The 19,826-nt window shown below is 48.0% G+C and overlaps 1 protein-coding gene across 3 annotated transcripts in view; it reads left to right on the top strand.

Annotated features, from left to right (window-relative positions):
- Window positions 1–19,663, top strand: part of Frmd5 (FERM domain containing 5) — a 269,855-nt gene extending 250,192 nt beyond the window's left edge. Inside the window, exons 8-15 of one of the 3 annotated variants that reach the window (XM_031371682.1) lie at window positions 2,651–2,739; window positions 6,936–6,999; window positions 7,406–7,497; window positions 9,038–9,112; window positions 10,488–10,556; window positions 11,277–11,383; window positions 15,868–16,211; window positions 16,391–19,663. In XM_031371682.1, coding sequence (XP_031227542.1) covers window positions 2,651–2,739; window positions 6,936–6,999; window positions 7,406–7,497; window positions 9,038–9,112; window positions 10,488–10,556; window positions 11,277–11,383; window positions 15,868–16,211; window positions 16,391–16,438 — 888 coding nt within the window. In that variant the 3' untranslated portion in view covers window positions 16,439–19,663. Of the gene's footprint in view, window positions 1–2,650; window positions 2,740–6,294; window positions 6,356–6,935; window positions 7,000–7,405; window positions 7,498–9,037; window positions 9,113–10,487; window positions 10,557–11,276; window positions 11,384–15,867 lie in introns of all 3 variants that reach the window. The other 2 variants (XM_031371683.1, XM_031371681.1) reach the window with 2 other exon arrangements.
- Window positions 19,664–19,826: the final 163 nt, after the last annotated feature.

The raw sequence follows: 19,826 nt of genomic DNA, 5'->3' as shown, positions 1-19,826 counted from the left end.
ACTAAGGGACTTGGGTGCAGTCACGCAGCACAGCCAGACCCGGACCTAACAGGCCTGTGGCTCTTCTGCCCAATTGCTCACGTGCTACCAAGGATGGAGAGAGTGGAGACCCCTCCCAGCCACCAGCTTCCTCACTTCTTTCTTTCTCCAGGCCTGACCCTCCCACCCCTCCACCCCAGAGGTTTTCAGCTTGTGGGTCTCAATCCCTTTAGGGTGATCCTTTCACAGAGGTCTCCCAAGACTATTGGATATCTGTGCCGGGGTGGCAAGCTCTAAAGATGAGTAATTTACATTATGACTTATAACAGTAGCAAAATTACAGTTGCGAAGTAGCAACAAAATGACTTTATGGTTGGGGGGAGTCACCATACATGAGGAACTGTATTTAAAGGTCACAGGGTCAGGAAGGTTGAGAGCCACTGCCCTAGCTGCTCTTCTTTCTAGACCCTTCCTGTGCCTCAGGAGGGTCTATGAGACACCCTTTCCACCTCTACTCCAGCCTTCCCTTATCCCTGTGAGTACATACTTCCCCCACCATAGCCGTGTGCCGCTGACCCACATCACTGTCTTACACCTTATCTGCTAAATCTCCCTATAGCCTGTTCTACACGAGGTCATGCCCCTTGCCTCTCTTGTCTGTGGGTCCACCCTGCACAGGGACAGAAAACTTTTCAATGCCCACCCTCTATCTTAGATTGGCTGCCACGTTTATGCCAATTCAGCCGAGTTAGGCCTGCCACCTCCTGACAGGCAGGAACCATGCTTGTGTGCCATACCTTGTACTCATATGTTGTTAAATCACCTCCAAGCACTGGTGACAAGTAGGAGGAAGCCAGACACGTGACTCAGAAGAAACCAGGCTTATGTCTTCTTTTAAAAGCCCTTCACTAAGCCCTTGGGTTAAATGACCCTGTGCTTTGTGGCCAAGTGTCTGGCTCTCCACACGCCCAGAGGAAATGATAGTGATGAGATTAGTCCAAAAGGTTTGGAAAGCACACATATTCCTGGGCTCAAATGCTCACACTTGCAAGCCTGACTCTGTGAGGCAGCTTTAAGGCAATTGCTTTTTCCCATGAGGTTAGGCTCACTGGGCCCTTCCGAGGAGCCCTGTCTCTAAGGCCAGACAGGCTAAATATCTGTGCCAGGGTGGCAAAGCTCTGAGGCTGAGAGAAACCGGAAGTGCCCACTTGATGACAAGGTTTTCCAGAAATCTCCATCATCACTCTGAAAGCAGATCCAAGTGAGCAGTCTCCCATTTCACGAGACCCAGTGTCTTGATCCAAAAGAAGCTGAGGGTCCTCCACTAGGCAACCTCTTCCCCCTGGAATCCTCCACTTGAGGGTACCAGGCCCGGTGGTTTTTGGTGCACCTTCACCCCACTTGCTCAGCAGAATTCCCAGTCTGCGGTTGACAGACTTGGGCAGTTCTACTCAGCCAGTTTCTGCTGCTTATGTCTTCATCTAAACCTCTCCGAGGTATTAATCCCATGGTATTATGTCTACAGAGACAGTGATAAGCTGCCTCTGTTAGCTGATTTGTTTTGACAGTACTTGGGATTGAACCTAGGGCTTTACACATGCTAAGCAAGTGTTCCGCCGCTGAATCGAATTGCCAGTCCTCTTCAATTTCCTACTAAATTACCCACTTGAAGTTACTCTGTAGCCTAGGCAGACCTTTAATTTACGATCTTCCTGCCTCAGCCTTGGATTATAGGCCTGATTAGTAGTCGTTCACACACACACACACACACACATACACACACACACACACACACTGTCATAAATTCACCCTTTCAGTGGTTTTAGCACATTCAGTCACCTCTACCATCTAATTTTAGAATATTTTTATGACCCCCATAAAGGTCCATCCATGTTGTATATATGAGTACCTCATTCCTCTTTGCTGCTGATTAATATCCCAATGCACCACTCCCCACCACTTGCTCATCTGCCTATTGATTGACGAACGTTCTTCTCTGCAGCTGGACTGGATTGCTTACATTGCTTGGCTACCCTAAATAGTTGAAGTTTCATGTACCTATAGACGTGTTAAAAATCTCTTGGGCATATGCCTAAAAGTGGAATTGTTGGGTCATGGAGTAACTCTGTCTCTAACCATTTGGAAAAAATTCCCAACTATTTCCCAAAGTGACTGTACTATTTTTAAATCCCACCAGCAATACAGTGCTCTTGACTGTCTCTCTGGCTATGCATATCAGCCTACAGAGGCTAGTTTCCTTACCACACACTGTACAATGTTACCCATCGTACAGTTGCTATCACACTGAGGCTCATCTGGCAAGCTGCAGGACTGGGACTCGTGCTCTGGATACAAGACTGGACTTGTACTCTGAAATGCCCTGTGCATCCTATGGTGACCTACTAAAAGGCAGTTCCCCTGCTTCCCCTAAGAATAACTAGCATGGGTGTCTGTCTATGGTTTTTGAGACTGCTCATGCAGCCTAGGTTGATCTTGAACTCACGATGTAACTGAAGGTGACCTTGAACCTCAGATCTTCCTGCCTTCACCTCCTGAGTGCTAGGACCAAATGTTTTTGCCACTACCACAGACTTAGAGCAATGTGTTTTCCACCCTTTCTCCTCTACACCTGCACCTCTATAGCCCAGTGAGAAGTCTTTCTTTATTACAGGATGTGTCAGGAAATGCTGCGTTTCTGGCCTTCACGCCTTTTGGGTTTGTTGTTCTTCAAGGAAACAAGAGGGTCCACTTCATTAAATGGTGAGTGTCTGTCTTCATCTCCAGAACAGGTTCCTCATGCATTATTAACTAGGGAGGGGCTATGGTACCCATGTCCTTTGTCTGTGATGGGCAGCTATGGATGGCAGCTTTCCCCAAAGCCGTGAGTTGAGAATGAGCTGATCAAGGTAGCGGTCTTCTCCATGAGATCCTGTCCTTTCAAAGGGTGTCCCTGAGAGTCAACAGCCTCTGCAGACAGAGAGGGCACTGGGGTTTGATCTCAAGGGAAGCCTGCAACTGGAGCCAACGTAAGGGAAGGGAAGTCCCCAAGTGAACTAAGTCTTTGGGTCCATCACTCACTGAGGGCCCCTGCCGGCTTAATTAAGGCCATTCAGGAACATCACAATACGTAGCCTAATGTCTCACTTATTCTTCTAACAAGAGAGGGGTTCATAGACAATTAATGTCACTTATGGCATGTAAAACACCCTCTGGGCTCAGTCTGCAAGAGCTCAGATACTGCCAGCTCACATATCTCTATCCTTACGGCTCCATGTCCCTTAACCTCTGAGAGTCACATCCCCACTTTCCCCCTCCCTCTCCCTGTCATGTCTAGTATGCAGGAGCCACCTTCCCACCTTGCTTCCCCTCCTTGTTTCAGTTGGGGGTGGCTGAACCCAGACTTCTATGTGCTGACATATAGATATCTTGGGACCTGTTTGCTGCCTTGTCCCTATAAACATCTGTCGGTCTCACCAAGGTACTCTGCATAATTGAAAACCTGTCATTTTTTTCTTAAAAATATTTATAATCTTTGATAATTTTATACATATATACAATGTATAAAATTGATACTATCCACCCCAACTCCTCTAGCCACTCCCCCAAGACACCCCTCCCCCCATGCCTCTCCTTCAGGGCATCTCTTTTTGTTTGTTGAGTTGGGTTGTTTTTTTGGTTTTCGTTTTTTTGTTTTTTGAGACAGGGTTTCTCTGTATAGCCCTGACTGTCCTGGAACTCACTCTGTAAACCAGGCTGGCCTCGAACTCAGAAATCCACCTGCCTCCGCCTCCCAAGTGCTGGGATTAAAGGTGTGCACCACCACTGCCCGGCTTGTTTTTTGTTTTTTGTTTTTTTTTTTTGAGACAGCATCTGTCTACATAGTCCCCTGGCTGTCCTGGAATTTACTCTATGGACCAGGCAGGCTTCAAACTCACAAAGATCCACCTGCCTCTGCCTCCCAAGTGCTGGGATTAAAGGCATGTGCCACCACCACATGGCTAAAACAATTTTTTACTACACTTACATATTTTGTATGTAGTGGTCACACATACCACAGCCCATATGAGATGGTCAGAGGACAGTTCAGTGCTGCCTGCATGTGCAGCCTACCCCAAAGAAAAATGACTACACACCACACACATGCACACGCGCACATGCACACGCACACACGCACGTACACACGCACGCACGCACGCACGCACGCACGCACGCATACACACACCGGCCATCTGTTGCCAGTAGGTCCTTAGATAGTATTGGATCTTCATGTGCCCATCCCCCATCTGTGCTGGAATTACTAACTGGTTTGATCTTGCAAAAAGCAGCTTCACTGACCAAGACTTAGCCCTGATCTAAGGTATAAACATAGATATTTAGAAAACAGTTTGTTTAGCAACACAGGTGTTCAGCCATGGCCTCAAATCCAATCAAAAAGCAGTCGTATGTGCCCCAACAGTTCTACCACTACTGGGTAGCAGTGAGCACACCCTGCTTGACAAGTTAGTATTGTAGCTGCAGGGGCCACCACTGGGTAAGTGCATTGGTAACTCTTCCACTTTTGGGCACGAGGAAAGCTATCTAGAAGGAAGTTTCCTGGTTGATTTCTCTATGTCTTACAACCAAAGTGATTTAGATCTTCTGCAATATGGCCTTACCCTGTGGCTAGTGTGGGCAACAAGAGCAACAACAATACCCCATATGGTTTGGGGGGCTTCTGGGAGCCTCCCTAGCCAATAACTAGTAGAGACATCCACACTGGCACTGATCATTTAATAACTCGTCTCTTTGGGGAAGAGATTGTCTACCCATACAAAGTACCTCTGTTCAAATTTGTTTTTTAAAAAGTATATTTTTCAATTTATTTACAAAGTAGGTTTTTCATTCATGCTTAGTTTTAGTTTACTCACTCTCCATCCCTTTCTCCCTCCCCATCCTCATCCCCGTCCCCACTCCTAGACACACACACACTTTCACATCATACATATTCTACCACCCTCTCTAAAGGTTTCTTCCCCTCTCCTCCATCATGGGCCCTTTCTGGCTTCCTAACTTGTACAGACACTCAATAATAAGCACACAAATCTAAAATCTAAAGGGGAGGTGGACCTATGAGAGGGAACACAGTTTGAGCCCCCCTGTGATTTCAATTCTGTGTTGGGCCTCAGCCTGCCATGTCTAAGCTAGCTAGACCTTCTGACAAATAGGTTGAATACATGGCTTCCTTGGTCTGGGAGAATCTGGTTAGGACCAGGGTCCTTGCCTTGCTTCTGTTGCCCTCTAGACAAGTGAAGTATGGCGTGAATAAAGCCATTTTCTCATGAGTTTTCTTCTCAGGATGCTGTAGTCATCCCTTCCCGCGCTCTCCTACTCAACTGATAACACAGCCACCAGCCACCTTCCTGCCCCAGATTGCTCTTGTGGAGGCTGGTAATAGGATTAACAAGTCCACAAGCAACTACTCCTCAGACATGTGGCACTGGGTCCCCTTCACAAGGCAGTTGGTATCGTCGAGTATCCAACACACCTGTGATCCCCCAAATTGGCTCCCATCTTGGTACTTTCCGTGTGACAATGTGAGGGTTTCCTGTCTCCTAGCCAGCAAAGTGTTTTTCAGAAGTCTGACTGGGACGTGTCACAGTCAGCCTGGTCTATGCAGTGAGTCCCAGGATAACCAGGGCTACACAAGTGAGACCTCATCTCGAAAAGGCAAAATAAAAGGAAAACTATCCTCCACGCTTGTATGTTCACTGTATTCTACCTGAGTGAAAGGTTGATGGTTGGTCGGCCAAAAGCGACAGAAAAAGACACAAAGAAACTTGCACTAGTTCTAAACCTGTACTGGGAAATTGTAAAACGTCACACTGACCCAGCCATGACTTCTGAGTGAGAGCGAGTCATATCCCCCTGCCCTGATGTTGTCCAACCGTAAATCAGGTACCTGGTGATTACTGCCTTTTTAGCACTTACTAGAATAGTGAGGAAACCTCCCTAGAGGTGACTGGATGCCTACCGATGGCAGATGTGCATGACCAGACCTCCTTAGAGGGTCTCAGGCAGAAAAAATGAAAACTCCCATAGGGGTCGGGCCCTGATTGGGCACACAGGGCTGGCTGATGGGGAGGCCTGGTGGCTCTCAGGGACATCCACAGAAGTCCCGGGTAGTTTTCCCACTCTGTAAGTGTAGCCAAGGCTGAAAGCAGCTTGTGGAGGTGAGGCCTAGGCTGTGCCATGTACAGTAACCATGTCACTTCTTCTGATTTGTGTCTGTCCCACGGGTGACGTACCCCAGTATCCTGTTTGCCTCTTTTACTGCAGCCATTCACTGGGCTGGTGGCTTCAAGGATTTTTCTACAATAACCCCTAAGCCCCTTGCCCGGTCAGTACCCTGCATGACTGTTCCATGTAATCTGTTCTCTCTCTCTTTGGTATGTTGCCCCCACCCTTCCCTGAGATTGTTTGACATCTGTCTGCATTAAACTGCACTTTCCATCCAGTGGCACAGTCACCCGAAAGACTCAGCACCCTCAGCTCCTGGATGCGTTGTATTTCATTATTTGCTGTGATTTTCAACTTTGGCCTCATCAGCTACCTGTGGCATCTTCTATTCGACAGTCCCATCAGATAACGTACCTGTGCTATGAATCAAATCTGGCAACGGTGCCCTCTTCCTGCACTCACGTTCCGTGCAAATGTTGCCCTTTCCTAGCCACTGTTGATGAGCCCGAAATCCTCCTCTCACCCCAATATTACAGTGTGATTGGAAAACTGTGGGCCGAACTGTCTCAATGACTGTTCTCCAAGGCCACTGCGCTACTGTCTTGTTCTCAGTTCTAATTTTGGCTAAAACTGTGTCTGTGCCTGGAGCCCCTTCCAGTCGGGTGGGCTGTGCATCTACATTACTGTGAGCAAGCAGCCTGCAGCCAGGTGACAGACGGGCACTCTCTTTGTGCTTCTAGGAATGAGGTGACCAAGCTGAAATTTGAAGGAAAAACTTTCTATTTATATGTAAGTCAGAAAGAGGTGAGTGTCAGCTTCCTTCTCTTCAGGGAGGGCTGGGGCACTGTGACAGTCCCTCATAGTTGGAGCGAAGAGTAAGGAATCCAGAGGAGGCCATCTGCCTCCTGGGTTGAGGCAAAGGTGGAGGTATGTGAGGATGGGAAGGCCTGGCTTATGCTAGTAGCACCCAGAGGATCCACCCAGAGAATGGCCTCCAGGAAATGTCAAATGAGGTTCTCTCCCCCACAGAGAAGGCCAGGTGGATGGATCTTCTGCTTCTCACCAAGAGCTCTGTTAGGTTTGCCAGGTGTGAGGTGGTAAATCGCCGTGAAGCCCTCTTCTAGAGAGCCAGCTGCTGGAGGGCCTCTCTATCACAGGGTTCCAGGCTTCTCCACCCACCTCAGCTGTTTCTCTCTGGGATTTTTTGCAGGAAAAAAAGATTATTCTCACATATTTTGCTCCAACTCCAGAAGCCTGCAAGCACCTCTGGAAATGTGGCATTGAGAACCAAGCCTTCTACAAGTGAGTGGATGCGTGATGGGGACTCACAAAGCTGCCTCTAGAGGATAGGGCAGGCCAACCTAGAGAAACAGGAAGCCAGCAGTGTGATTCTGGTGGTGTTGTGGCAGGAAAGCCCAGTGGGTGTCTTCATTCGAATCACTGCCTCTTTTGGACCCTAGAAGGCCTGGAAGACAGGAATTCCATGAAAGACCCCACACATCCCAGAGCAGCATCCTGATCTCAGACCTCAGCCTTGGGGAGAACTTGAGGTCTCATAGCTCAGAGTTGAGTGCCTGGGAGCCTAGGGTAGGAGAGCTAGAGATGGTGGCCACTTGGCCTGCTACTGAGAAGCTAGGTCTGAGCCAGAGATAACTCTGCTTGCCAGAGTGTTGGAGAAGTTGGGGGACTTCTGCACCCACTCTTCTCTGAAATGGAAATGTGCACAAAGAAATGGACCAGAGAGCGGCTGACGTGACGCCAAGCAAATGTTCCACCAAACCCCTTGGCATTGCTTTAAAACAAAGCATTATGACTCGTATTTCAGTAGATGTTCTGGACTACAAATGCAACTCATTTGCTGGAATACTTGGGTTTTTAATACTCTGCATTGCACAAAGAGGGCATAGTAACAAATGCCGGTAATCTCAGCTCTCAGGAGCTGGAGGCATAAGAACCAGTTAAAGGTCATCTTCAGCTATAAACTGAGTTGCAGGATAGCCTGGGCTATATGGGACTCTATGTCAAAAAAAAAAAAAAATTACAATGCCAAATAGTGTGATATATTCCAGTTAAGGTGACCCTTGCTATCAGCAAATACTGTGATAAGCCACCATTGGTGATATAGCTCTACTGACTTGAAGGAGTTTGGGGAAAGAGCTGACTCCAGTCAGCCGAACCCAGAACAGTCCCAGAGCTGTGTCTTGGGAAGGCCCTTTCAGTCTTTAGTACTCACTGCACTTGATACTAGCACCAGGGTGAACTGAATGAGCAGTGTGTATTCCACCCGTGTGGGCTTCCTTCTGTAGGGAACATTTCTGGGAAAGGCTTTAGCAAGCCTGAATCTCCCTGCTGTTGAGAAAGCCAAGAAAGCAGTTTTCTTTGGCTACTGTCTCCTCCTCACCTGTGAGGACAAGGCCCAGGTTTGGTGAGTCTCATGAACGTAGAGAGAAGCAATTCTGAGAGACAAACTCCTGTTGGTGGGGCTTAGGAGCAGTCCAGGAAGTAGAGAGAGGAGAGTTCTGAAGGTTCTCATTGCCCTGGGAATTCAGAAGCATCCCCATTCTTTCTGTCAGAAGAAAGAATGCATCATCAAATGAAAGCAATTGCCACCTTTCTCAGCAGTTGTCATTCCTGGGAACAAATCCTTGTTTCCAAACCCATGTGCAGCCATTCATTTGCTCAGTCTCCCTCCGTGGGCAGCACTTCCACACAGATCACCAAGGGCTTTTTCTTGAACCTGAAAGGAAGTTTCAAGTAATCTTTGCAGGCTGCACTACCCACCCTCCATTAATCTGTGCGGTGGTTTGGGCCACGTGTCACCCCAAACTTTGCTTTGCCGCAGGCTGGAGAAGTCAAGCCAAGTCCGCACAGTGTCCAGCAGCAACTTATTCTTTAAAGGGAGCCGGTTCCGATACAGGTAAATAGTGACAGTAAGTAGCCATTCCAGATCTTTCCAGACCTTTCTCTAGAGAACACTCTGTACACCTTATCCTGAGAACAGAGGAAGCAGAGCTCAGGGCAGGGCCTGGCATCTCCTCCCAATTCCTGAGCCCTTTACTCTCTTCCTCTCTAGCCTTCTGTATGTAGATTTCTTCTTCCCTCACAGCGTTTGCCTCACCAAGTGAGAATAAGACCAGCACCACAATTTTTGAGCCAAATTTGAAGCAAGCTTTATTCAATACTGGCCAGGATGATGGATACTGGTCAGATCCATGCCCAGGATTCCCAGAATATGGTGCCCAATTCCATTAGACAGGGGCTTTATAAAGGCAAACCCCACAAGGCCACATACTTCCTACGTACCTCCTGCACACACGTGATCCAGCACACTCCATGTAATTGGGGCAACCAAGCTTGTTTACAGAAGTAAAAATACTCAAGTGGTTGTTAGATTATATGAACGGCCCCCAGCCTTCCAGGAAGTCCTTGGGCACAAAGGGCTTACAGGTTAGAGGCATTTTTGTTTTATAGATCTTTTAAGCACAGTAATCAAAACAAGGTATAACCTGGGGGTGGAGCTTTTTGTTTTGTTTTTAAGATTTATTTATTTTACGTACGTGAGTACACTGTCGCTCTCTTCAGACACACCAGAAGAGGGCATTGGGTCCCATTACAGATGGTTGTGAGCCACCATGTGGTTACTGGGATTTGAACTCAGGACCTTTGGAAGAGCAGTCAGTGTGCTCTTAACCGCTGAGACATCTCTCTAGCCCCTGAGCTGAAGCTTTTTAATGTCATGGCTACAGTGTCTCTTTTCACAAACCTGCCATTTCTAACTGCAACATAATCCAGGAGTCAGCCATCACAGTAGCAGGAGCGAACCAAGAACTGTGAAAGTTCTCTGTGTGTCCCTTCTCTGAGGGCTTTTGGATTTTTTTCCTGGTGATTCATAGAAACGGGAGGAATCCTTCCCAATTAAGAATGGAACTGGGCGTGGGCGGTGACATCTTTAATTCCAGCAGAGGCAGAGGCAGGCAGATCTCTGAGACCAGCCTGGTCTACACAGTAAGCTCCAGGACAGACAAGACTACATAATGAGATCCTGTCTCAAAAAGGAGGATGAAGGGAGGAGGATCCCGGACTCTAGCAATGAAGAGCTAAGCCAAGCTAAGCTAAGCACCATGATGTGCTAGAACTCTTTGCCCCAGAGACTGAAGCCTGGGGGGAAGGGGGGAAGGATAGGCCAGAGGCCGTTTTTTGACTCAGCCAGAGCACCTGAGGTCTTGGAGCCTGGCCCTGATTACTGCCTTTCCTGCTGCTTGTGTTTATTTTTTTATTTTACCACTTGACAGTGGCCGGGTTGCAAAGGAAGTAATGGAGTCAAGTGCCAAGATCAAACGGGAGCCGCCAGAAATACACAGGTAAGCTGTCGGGCACTTCCAAAACAGCTCCAGCTCAGATCCCAGAAGGTCAAAAGATCTAGCAAGCCAAGCCCCACGAAGCTTCTGGCCAAACAGATACAAAAGAGGAGGCAGAGGGCAGAAGTGTGAGGGGACCCATGTCAGCTGGGACTCAGGAGCCGCATACAGCCTGCAACAGCCCAAGGGTGGACAAGCCACAGCAGATAGTGCATCTGAGCTGAGCTGCAGTCCTAAAGATGTGGCAAACTGAAGACACTTAGCTGTTCTGCCCATTACAGAGAGCCTCAAATAACCTCACGATCCATGTCATGTGTGTCTATAAATCATGTATTCCTAGAAGCCCACCTCCCCCAAGCCCAATAGACTCATACAGACTGGCTGAGAAACCTAGGGTTTGCCCACCAGCCTGTACTTCTCGAAACAGGAAATTATTACCTGCCCCTCGCCCCAGCATCCCCTAAGCAGCCTAGGGAGCCTAGGGAAAGTGCTGGTACCATTTTCAGACTCTTCAGGGGCATGCCTCATCCTGGGGTTCTATTCCCTAACAGTCCTGTCTGCTCCTCAAGACATACTGCAGAAAGGCTGGGTGTCCAGGGAGAGGAAGTGAGGGAATGGAACACAGAATCTCTGAGACTTGGGGGCCAAGGGTCAAAAGAACTTGTTAACTATCTAGACACCCCTGTCTGTGCACTGAGTGGTTCTCTATCCGTTTCATCTCAGAGCAGGGATGGTCCCTAGCCGAAGCTGTCCTTCCATAACCCATGGCCCACGGCTGAGCAGCGTCCCCAGGACACGAAGAAGAGCTGTGCACATCTCTATCATGGAAGGTGAGTGTGCCCTCCTGGAAATGACACCAGTGTCTGCACTGGTTACGTCCCCCCTCAGGAACTGTATTAGTTACTTTCTACTGCTGTGATAAAATGCCAGGACCAAGACAATGTATGTAGGAAAGTTTATTTTGAGCCGGGCACAGGCCTTTAGTCCTAATTCTTGGAGGCAGATTTCAGATCGCTGAGTTCAAGGCCAGCCTGGTCTACAGAGTGAGTTCCAGGACAGCGAGAGCTACACAGGGAAGCCCTGACTTAAAAAACAAAGTGTATCATGGCAGAGAGGTAGGGAAGCAGACTGCAGGCGTGGCAGCGGAACAGGAAGCTGAGAGGTAAGATCTTCAGACAAGCACAAAGTAGGGAGAGAACTTGAAGTGGGATGCTCTAAAATCTCAGATCCCACCCCAAGTGGCAAGGCCACAGATCCTAAACCTCGACACCACCAAATGTTCAATCACCCAAGATTGTGAGAGACATTGTAGCTTTAACCACCAGAGACTTGAAAAGAATCTTATTTGCTTTAGCGATAACAGCAGGCTCTTGGGTAAGAGCCCAGGGGCAGGTAGAAGGCTCTACACAAAGGGTGGGGACACAGCAGAGTGTTCAGTCCCCAGCAATGATGTGGCGGTGATCAGCACTTGGGAGGCAGAGGAAGCTGAGGCAGGAGGATCCCCCTGAGTTAAAGGTCAGCATAAAGTACATAGCAAGACCTCATCTCAAACTCAGAACTGCTCAGGTAAGGATGAGTATCATTCTGTGAGAGGGTCTCTGGTTTATATTAAGTTTTAGGGTGTCATGCATGAACCTGACCTGAATATTCACTTGTGGCTGACACAGAACTCCGAGGAGAAACCTGGATAGGCAGCTACTACCAACCCCTGTGGTTGCTTCATTTGTGAAAAGGAGCCCCTTCCCTGCCTGCTCTGTGACTGGCAAGGAAGCTAATGTACCTGGAGTGCTTTTTGTTTTGGTTAGGGTGAGGGTGGCAAAGCTTCAGGCTATAGCACAGGCAATCCTCCTGCCTCAGTCTCCCAAATCCTGGGATTCTGAGTATAGCACGTTAAAGAAAAGCCCTCCAGCCTGGCCATTTGCGACTGTGGTGAAGTGATCAGCTGCTAGTAAGCACAGCGGACTGTAGGGAGGAGCCATGAGGATGGGACCAGGGCCTTCAAAAGGCACAAACGAAACCCCAAGGAACACACTTTTGGCTGTGTGAGGTCAGTTTATTCAAAGGCACCTCACAGAAGCCCTCTGACTTTTCTAGAAAAGCTTCATTTGCTTTCTAAAAACCGGGGAGAAAATTACAAAAATAAATAAATAGCAGCATAGCATTAGTCTGTGAAGCACAAAACCCCACAACCAGGGACCCTTCAAAAACAAGGACTATGGCTTCTTTTGCTCTGGTGTCTGCTATGGAGGCCCAGAGGGCACTCAGGAATGTCAATTTCCTCTACCCGCTGTGTCTATGGAGGGACAGAATGTGGAGCTCAGCGCTCAGTCAAAGGGATTGTGGGGACTAGTCAGACATGGATGGACAACCCATTCCCAGCCCGGGAGCTACTTCTTCCTCAGTTCCTGTGACTTCAGTGCACACAGCCTCAATAAAGCCTACCTGTGACTTCACAGCCTGCTTTCTGGGACGGTTGTAGTTAGTCCCTGACCCGCTTCCCTCTGAGAGCCGGGGCCATGCGGGGCCTCAAGGAATAAGCTGCAGGCTGGAAAGCATTGCTTTTTATGGATGTAAGCACTTCTGACTGAATCAGTCCCCTGATAAGGATGCCCTCTGCTCTCCGCACTTCTCCCTCCTTGGAGCTCAGCCTGACATGAGGCTCTGCAGAGCCAGCACTCTGTCCAGGTGGAGGGCACTGCTGAAGGGAGCTGCCGTGGCACGGAACCGGTAAAGATTCTTTGTCCCTAGCTGGCCATTTCCTCTCGGTACCTCCCCTGGGGCCTGGCTGGTTTCCCTTGAAGAAGGGACTGCTTTCCTGGCCTGCCATGGGAAAGAGTCTAATTAAGATTCATACCAGAGTCCATGTCCAGCTCCGGCTGACTAACCACTGCCTTCGGCCCCTAAGCATCCGCATCCTGAGGATGGGACCCCGACTTCGGTGTAGGGTCCTAACAACTGTCCCGTCTGGCCCACTGAGAGCCACTTCTGGACAGAGGCATCAGCTAGAGCACCTCAAAGGTAACTACACCTGTCTTGCTGCTGTGCCACTTTGCCCCAGCGCCCTGAGACTAATGGGTCTGATGAAGAGCAGGGTGAATGGATGGTGATTCCTATAGCAGATGAATTTTCTGAAATATGAAACTTGCAGAAAATGGTTATATCTGGAAACCATTGAGGGAGGTAACCCAGTCTCAAAGACAAATACTACATGTTTTCTCTCATGCAGATACTACCTGTTAATCTTGACATATGTGAGAGTGAGTATAGGTCATGAAACCAGAAAGGAGACCATAGGGGTGGTGAGGCCTTAGGAACGTTGCTCAATTGGGAGAATGCTTCGGTAACACGCACAAGGCTCTGAGTTTGATAAAGCAAGCTTGGCTACATACATCTGTACTCCCAGCATTTGATGACAGGAGGAGGATTAGAGTTCAATGTCATCTTTGACTACTCAGTGAGTTAAAGCCAAGAGATGGCATCTCTGAAAAACAAATAAGCCATTTTGAGAAAATAGAATATAATGTGCTATGAAAGTGCCCAAGAGGGTACTGGGGTGGGACAGTTCAGGGGAGCAGGGGATGGAGGGGGCAGCAAAAGATTGTTTAGAAATGCCAAAATGAAACATAATCCTCTAAATGAAAACTTACATGTTAAAAGCCATGTATTTCATTTAAAATACAAGACAAATTGTTTAAAGTGGGATGTTATTCCATAATCAATGCTAGAAGTTTATGGTGATATTTCTGGATAATTTAAGTATACACAACATTCTGAATGAGATACATTTCATATACAACAACAGAGATAAAAAAATTGATCCATGAAAAGATTTTGAACTGAAGGTAGAGATGGAGGGAGGGAAGAGGGAGAGGGTGGAGAGATGGGGAGGGGTGAGAGTGGAGAGATGGGGAGGGGTGAGGATGGAGAGATAGAGAGGGGTAAGGATAGAGAGATGGGGAGGGGTGAGGATGGAGAGATGGAGAGATGGAGGGGTGAGGGTGGAGAGATGGGAAGGGGTGAGGATAGAGATGGAAGGGTGAGGATGGAGAGGTGGGGAAGGGTGAGGATGGAGAGGTGGGGAAGGGTGAGGATGGAGAGAAGGGGAGGGATGAGGATGGAGATATAGAGAAGGGTAAGGATGGAGAGATGGGGGGTAAGGATGGGAGATAGGGAGGGGTGAGGATGGGAGATGGGGAGAGGTAAGGATGGAGAGATGGAGGGATGAGGGTGGAGAGATGGAGGGGTGATGATAGAGAGATGGGGAGGGATGAGGTTGAGAGATAGGGGTAAGGATGGAGAGATGGGGAGGGTGAAGATGGAGAGATTAGAGGGGTGAGGGTGGAGAGATGGGGAGGGGTGAGGATAGAGAGATGGAGGGGTGAGGGTGGAGAGGTGGGGAGGGGTGAGGATGGAGAGATGGGGAGGGCTACATTTTCTTGTTCAGACTAGGCTGATATGGAATGACCTCACAGCAGTCTTCTGTCGGGAGAACAGAGCATTGACAAGCTTGGTGAACGACTGTGGTGGTGGTCAGGCATTCTACTAGAAACACCTGCCTGCCCATTCTCTTGTCTACTGAAGTCACCGACAGCTTAGTAGATGCCATGGCTTCTGACTTGCTGTCCTGATGTCAGCCTCTGCCCTTCTTCAGCCAGCTTAGGGATTAATCACAAGCCAAGCTATTTCGTACTGAAGTGGCTGCTGGCACCAAAGCCAGTCACACTTGGGAGATCTGGCTGTCATAGATGTCCTTGTGAGGGGACAGGCCTTTTAGAGGGTGTCATGTGCCCTCTAGAAGAAAGGAAGTAGGGCAGAGGCCAGGATCAGGCCACAGCCAGGGCTTAGAGAGTTCTGTTTCATCAGTGACACAGAGAGCACTCCTATCACACATGCCAGAGGCCAATCGGGAAGAGTATCAGGAAATGCAGAGAAATCAAAGTTCTGGGGTAGCTGCTCTTAATCCCAAGGCAGGTGCAGGCTGCAGACTTAATGTGCCCTGCATCCCACCGGCCCCACTGGGAGTCACAAGCTTGGATTCCATCCACAGTTCTGCCTTCAACAGCCAGCCACGTGACTTTTCTCTAACTATTCACCCTCACCACTTTATGGAGTTGTTGAAAGACACAAATGAAAACTAAACATTTTTAAATGTCCACTGGGTACTTCTTTTGCCCTGTTCTTGATGTCTAAATATGGAGTCCACAGCTACTGCTGCTGTACCGTGGAGCACACATAAGGAACTGAACAGATGCCATTGGATAAGAAAGAATTTTGTGACCCGGAAAGCTAATTCCTGTGCTTTTTGCCTTTCCAGGCCTTGAGTCCCTACGAGACAGTGCCCATTCCACACCAGTGCGGTCCTCTTCCCATGGGGACACCTTCTTGCCACACGTGCGAAACAGCCGGGCAGACAGCAATGAACGTGTAGCTGTGATAGCAGATGAGGCCTACAGCCCTGCAGACAGTGTGCTGCCCACCCCTGTAGCCGAGCACAGCCTGGAGCTGATGTTGCTCTCCCGGCAGATCAACGGAGCCACGTGTAGCATTGAGGAGGAGAAGGAGTCGGAGGCCAGCACCCCGACTGCGACAGAGGCGGAGGCCCTGGGAGGAGAGCTGAGGGCCCTATGTCAGGGGCACGGCGGGTCAGAGCAAGAACAGGTGAATAAGTTTGTTTTAAGTGTTCTCCGTTTGCTCCTTGTGACCATGGGACTCCTCTTTGTTTTGCTCCTCCTCCTGATCATCCTTACTGAGTCTGACCTTGACGTTGCTTTTTTCCGAGATATCCGCCAGACCCCTGAGTTTGAACAATTCCACTATCAATACTTTTGTCCCCTCAGGCGATGGTTTGCCTGCAAAATCCGCTCAGTGGTGAGCCTGCTCATTGACACCTGAGAAGGCATGACTCCTCCCAATAACTAGCCAGGTGGACCAAGGAACCCGGCTACCCATTCCCAGCAATGGGACCCATCGCGGAACCATCGGCACACACACCAAGTCCTCTCATGACTCAAAGTCCACTGCAGCCTAGGAAGGTTGTTTCCCAGAAGAGAGGGATATAGGCTAATGCTCTGTAAACCGGGAAAATCTAATTTCTTCAGAGGCTCTTCCAAGAAAGGCTCAGCAACTCAATATTTCTCATCCTTCAATATGCAGGATAATTTGGGGGGTTGAACTTTAATTTTTCATAGATGTGTATTATTTTGAAAGTATCCAAATAAAAGTCATTTATTTTACTATACTGATGATTGCAGTAGTGTCACCCAGTAGATGGGACACTAGCTGAAGACTCAAGACTGTTGTCCTCTGTACCCTGCAATTTTCTCACGGGTGCCAATGGGTTCCGGAAAACCCAGCAGGGCAGGCCAGGATTGTGGGCAGGCAGGAATGGCTTCCATGCCAGACAGAAAGGTTTAACAAAGTAAACTGTGTAGAATGATTAAATAGAAAGTTGCTTCTTACGATAGTCTGAGTTGGATTTTCTTTTCCTTTTGTTTTTTCAAATCTGAGCAGAGTGGGCATCTGAAGGGAGCGCAGCTACAGCAGCAGCAGCGGAAGGGGTGGGGTAAGTCTGTCCCCTTAGACTAGAGCCTAGTGACTTCTAGTGTTTCTGGGGTGTTACCGTGGTGCCAGGGTGTGCTGTCAGAAATGTCCGACAGCACAGCTACCAGAGACCTGTGCTGAGTCGCTCGAGAGCCTGCGGATCTGCAGGGAGCAGTGCTTGTCTTGTACAGTGTGCCCCCTCCAAAAAAAACCAAAAAAACCACAACAACAACAAAAAAAAAACGATTTCAAGCTCTATTTTAACAGCAAAACGTTATTTTCCTATCTATTCATATTTTGGTTTTACTTTATGAATTAAAAGATGCAAGAGAGAAACCGGTCTGAGGAAGGCATTGGGAAGGCGCCTCGGAGGGAGCAGGAAGACACTGAGCAGAATCTCTGAGCAATGCCTACAGGGGATAGAGTTTGACCCGTGGCAGAGACCAGCACTTACTGTAGGAATGCCACCCGTAGGGTCAACCTCTGCTCCTGGAAACAAGGTCAAGGAGCACCTAGCGTCGTCACTCACAGCAGCACAGGTGTACACACACGCACGCGCGCACACACACAGACACACACACGTGCACACACACATAGACACACACACATACACGCACACACACACACACGCGTGCACACACACATAGACACACACACATACACGCACACACACATACACGTGTGCTCACACACACACACACACACATTAAGATGAGCAGTAGTCCCCACACCTCTACACTTCTTACCACCAATAAAACACAAGAGCTTGTTTTCATCTCAGGGAGATTGCGAAGTCATCCGAGGCCTGAGGACACACGTAAAGGACAGTCAAGGGGCACACTCCTGGGACAACAGAAAACAGTGAAGCAGAACAGCCCCAAATGCAGAACAGAGTGGGCTGTCGTATATTTGAGCTCCTCTTGTTTTGTTGCCTGGGGTAGAACCCAGTCCACATTCAGAATATGGCAGCCATTAAAAGCAACAACAAAAACACACAAACAAAAAACCAAATGGGGTTTTGAAGATGATGGGAGGGCATTTACTTAATTTTAAATAAAGTTGACATCCTTATCTAGACCAGAGGTCAACAAACTTTTTAATAAAATTGTGATTTTTTTGTGGACCATGATCTTCCACCCTAGCCCGCCTCTGATAATGCACGCATAAAAGAACATGGCGTGCTCCAAGAAAACTTTATAAAAGCATAGGGCTGAGGATGTGTAGCTGAGAGGGTTAAGTATTTTTCTAGCATGTATAAATCCCTGGACTTGACTGCTAACAATACACAAAACCAGGAGTGGTAGCATATACCAGTGGTCCTAGCATTCAGCAGGGAGGCAGGAAGATCAAAAGTTTAATGTAATCCTCAGTCACAGAGTAAGTTGAGGCCAGCCTGGTATACATGAGATAGACTACCGGCTTCCCACTTCCAAAAAAAAAAAAACCCTAAAACTGCAATATGCCGAGAGACTGGTCCTCAGCTGTAAGATGCAAACCCTGGCCTATACAGGGCCAGCTTCGATTGCTGCTTCCCAATGTGGGCTTTGCGGGGTGCTCCAACAACCAACCAGCAGTGACGTGGCATCTGATACCAAGATCAAGTACTGCCACTGTGAACAACAGTGACTCTAAGAATGGGTCCAGGCCTATCCGATCATTTCCATACCAGCAACAATTTGTGTGAGAATCTAAAACATTTACCACATAACAAGACAAACTGAGGGGATCCTACCTAGTAAGGACCACAGATCACTTAAAAGCAATGAGCCACTGCCACTTGTCAACTGCATAGCCAAAGGTTTGCTTAGCACAGGACTGATGGCAAAGGCTATTGGGAAACAGCTGGTGTGAACCGAGATTTCTATTCTTATGCAACATAGCAGATGGCCTTCTAGTGTGGTGCTCCTACCTCAGTTTGTAGAACACAGCATCTATGCAGTGAGTGGTAGCCTTGCCTCTGACCTTAGCCTAGAGAGAGAGGCAGCCTGCCTTTGCCGGGTGTGTTTCTTGTGTCTAGAGTCCTAACAGTGCTGCGGTCAGTGCCATTTCCAACATCTGACCTGGAACCTTCAGGTTGTTTTTCCCCTCAAGGCTTAGCCCAGAAAATAAGGACAGAAAAGGCTCCCTTCGATTTGGTTTCCAAATAGTTTTCAATAGTTCAGTAATAAACTCCCTTGACTGGTGACTAGTGTTTTTCAGTATTTTTTCATCATTACAAAAGTTTCAGTTTTCAGTCTGGTTTTGCTGTGTTCTATGTCTCTCCTTTCCTCTCAGAATTAGTTGATCTCACTGTAGGAAAGCAGATCTGCATAGCATCACTGATCAGAGGAAATACCTACTGAACAGTGGACTGCACCTTTAATCAGTAGAGGATAAACTGCCTACAAATGTGAATTTCTTAGTTTCAGTTAGAAGTATACAGCTGTTAACCTTTCGTGTGCCAAATCTCGTACGTTACGTTTTCCTTCAAAGCAATGTACTTTTTTCTACATATGTAGTGTGTAGTTAGCATAAAATCATTGGTGCCATGGAGATTATTTTTAAACTCAATAAATATTTAAATACCGTAAGAGAATGGGTCTTTTTTTAAAAAAAAAAAAAAATGAAAATGAAAACAAAAAAACCTTGTAACTGGTCTCACTTTATCAAGTTACCAATACACAGAGAGAAGGGTGGCTCAGTACTTGGAGAGGACCCAGGTTCAGATCTCAGCACCTACATGGTGGCTCACAA

The sequence above is a fragment of the Mastomys coucha genome, unplaced genomic scaffold (genome assembly GCF_008632895.1).
Source record: "Mastomys coucha isolate ucsf_1 unplaced genomic scaffold, UCSF_Mcou_1 pScaffold15, whole genome shotgun sequence".
NCBI lineage: Eukaryota > Metazoa > Chordata > Mammalia > Rodentia > Muridae > Mastomys > Mastomys coucha.
Note: the sequence above shows the minus strand (reverse complement) of the source record. Positions and strands in the feature narration are given on the sequence as shown.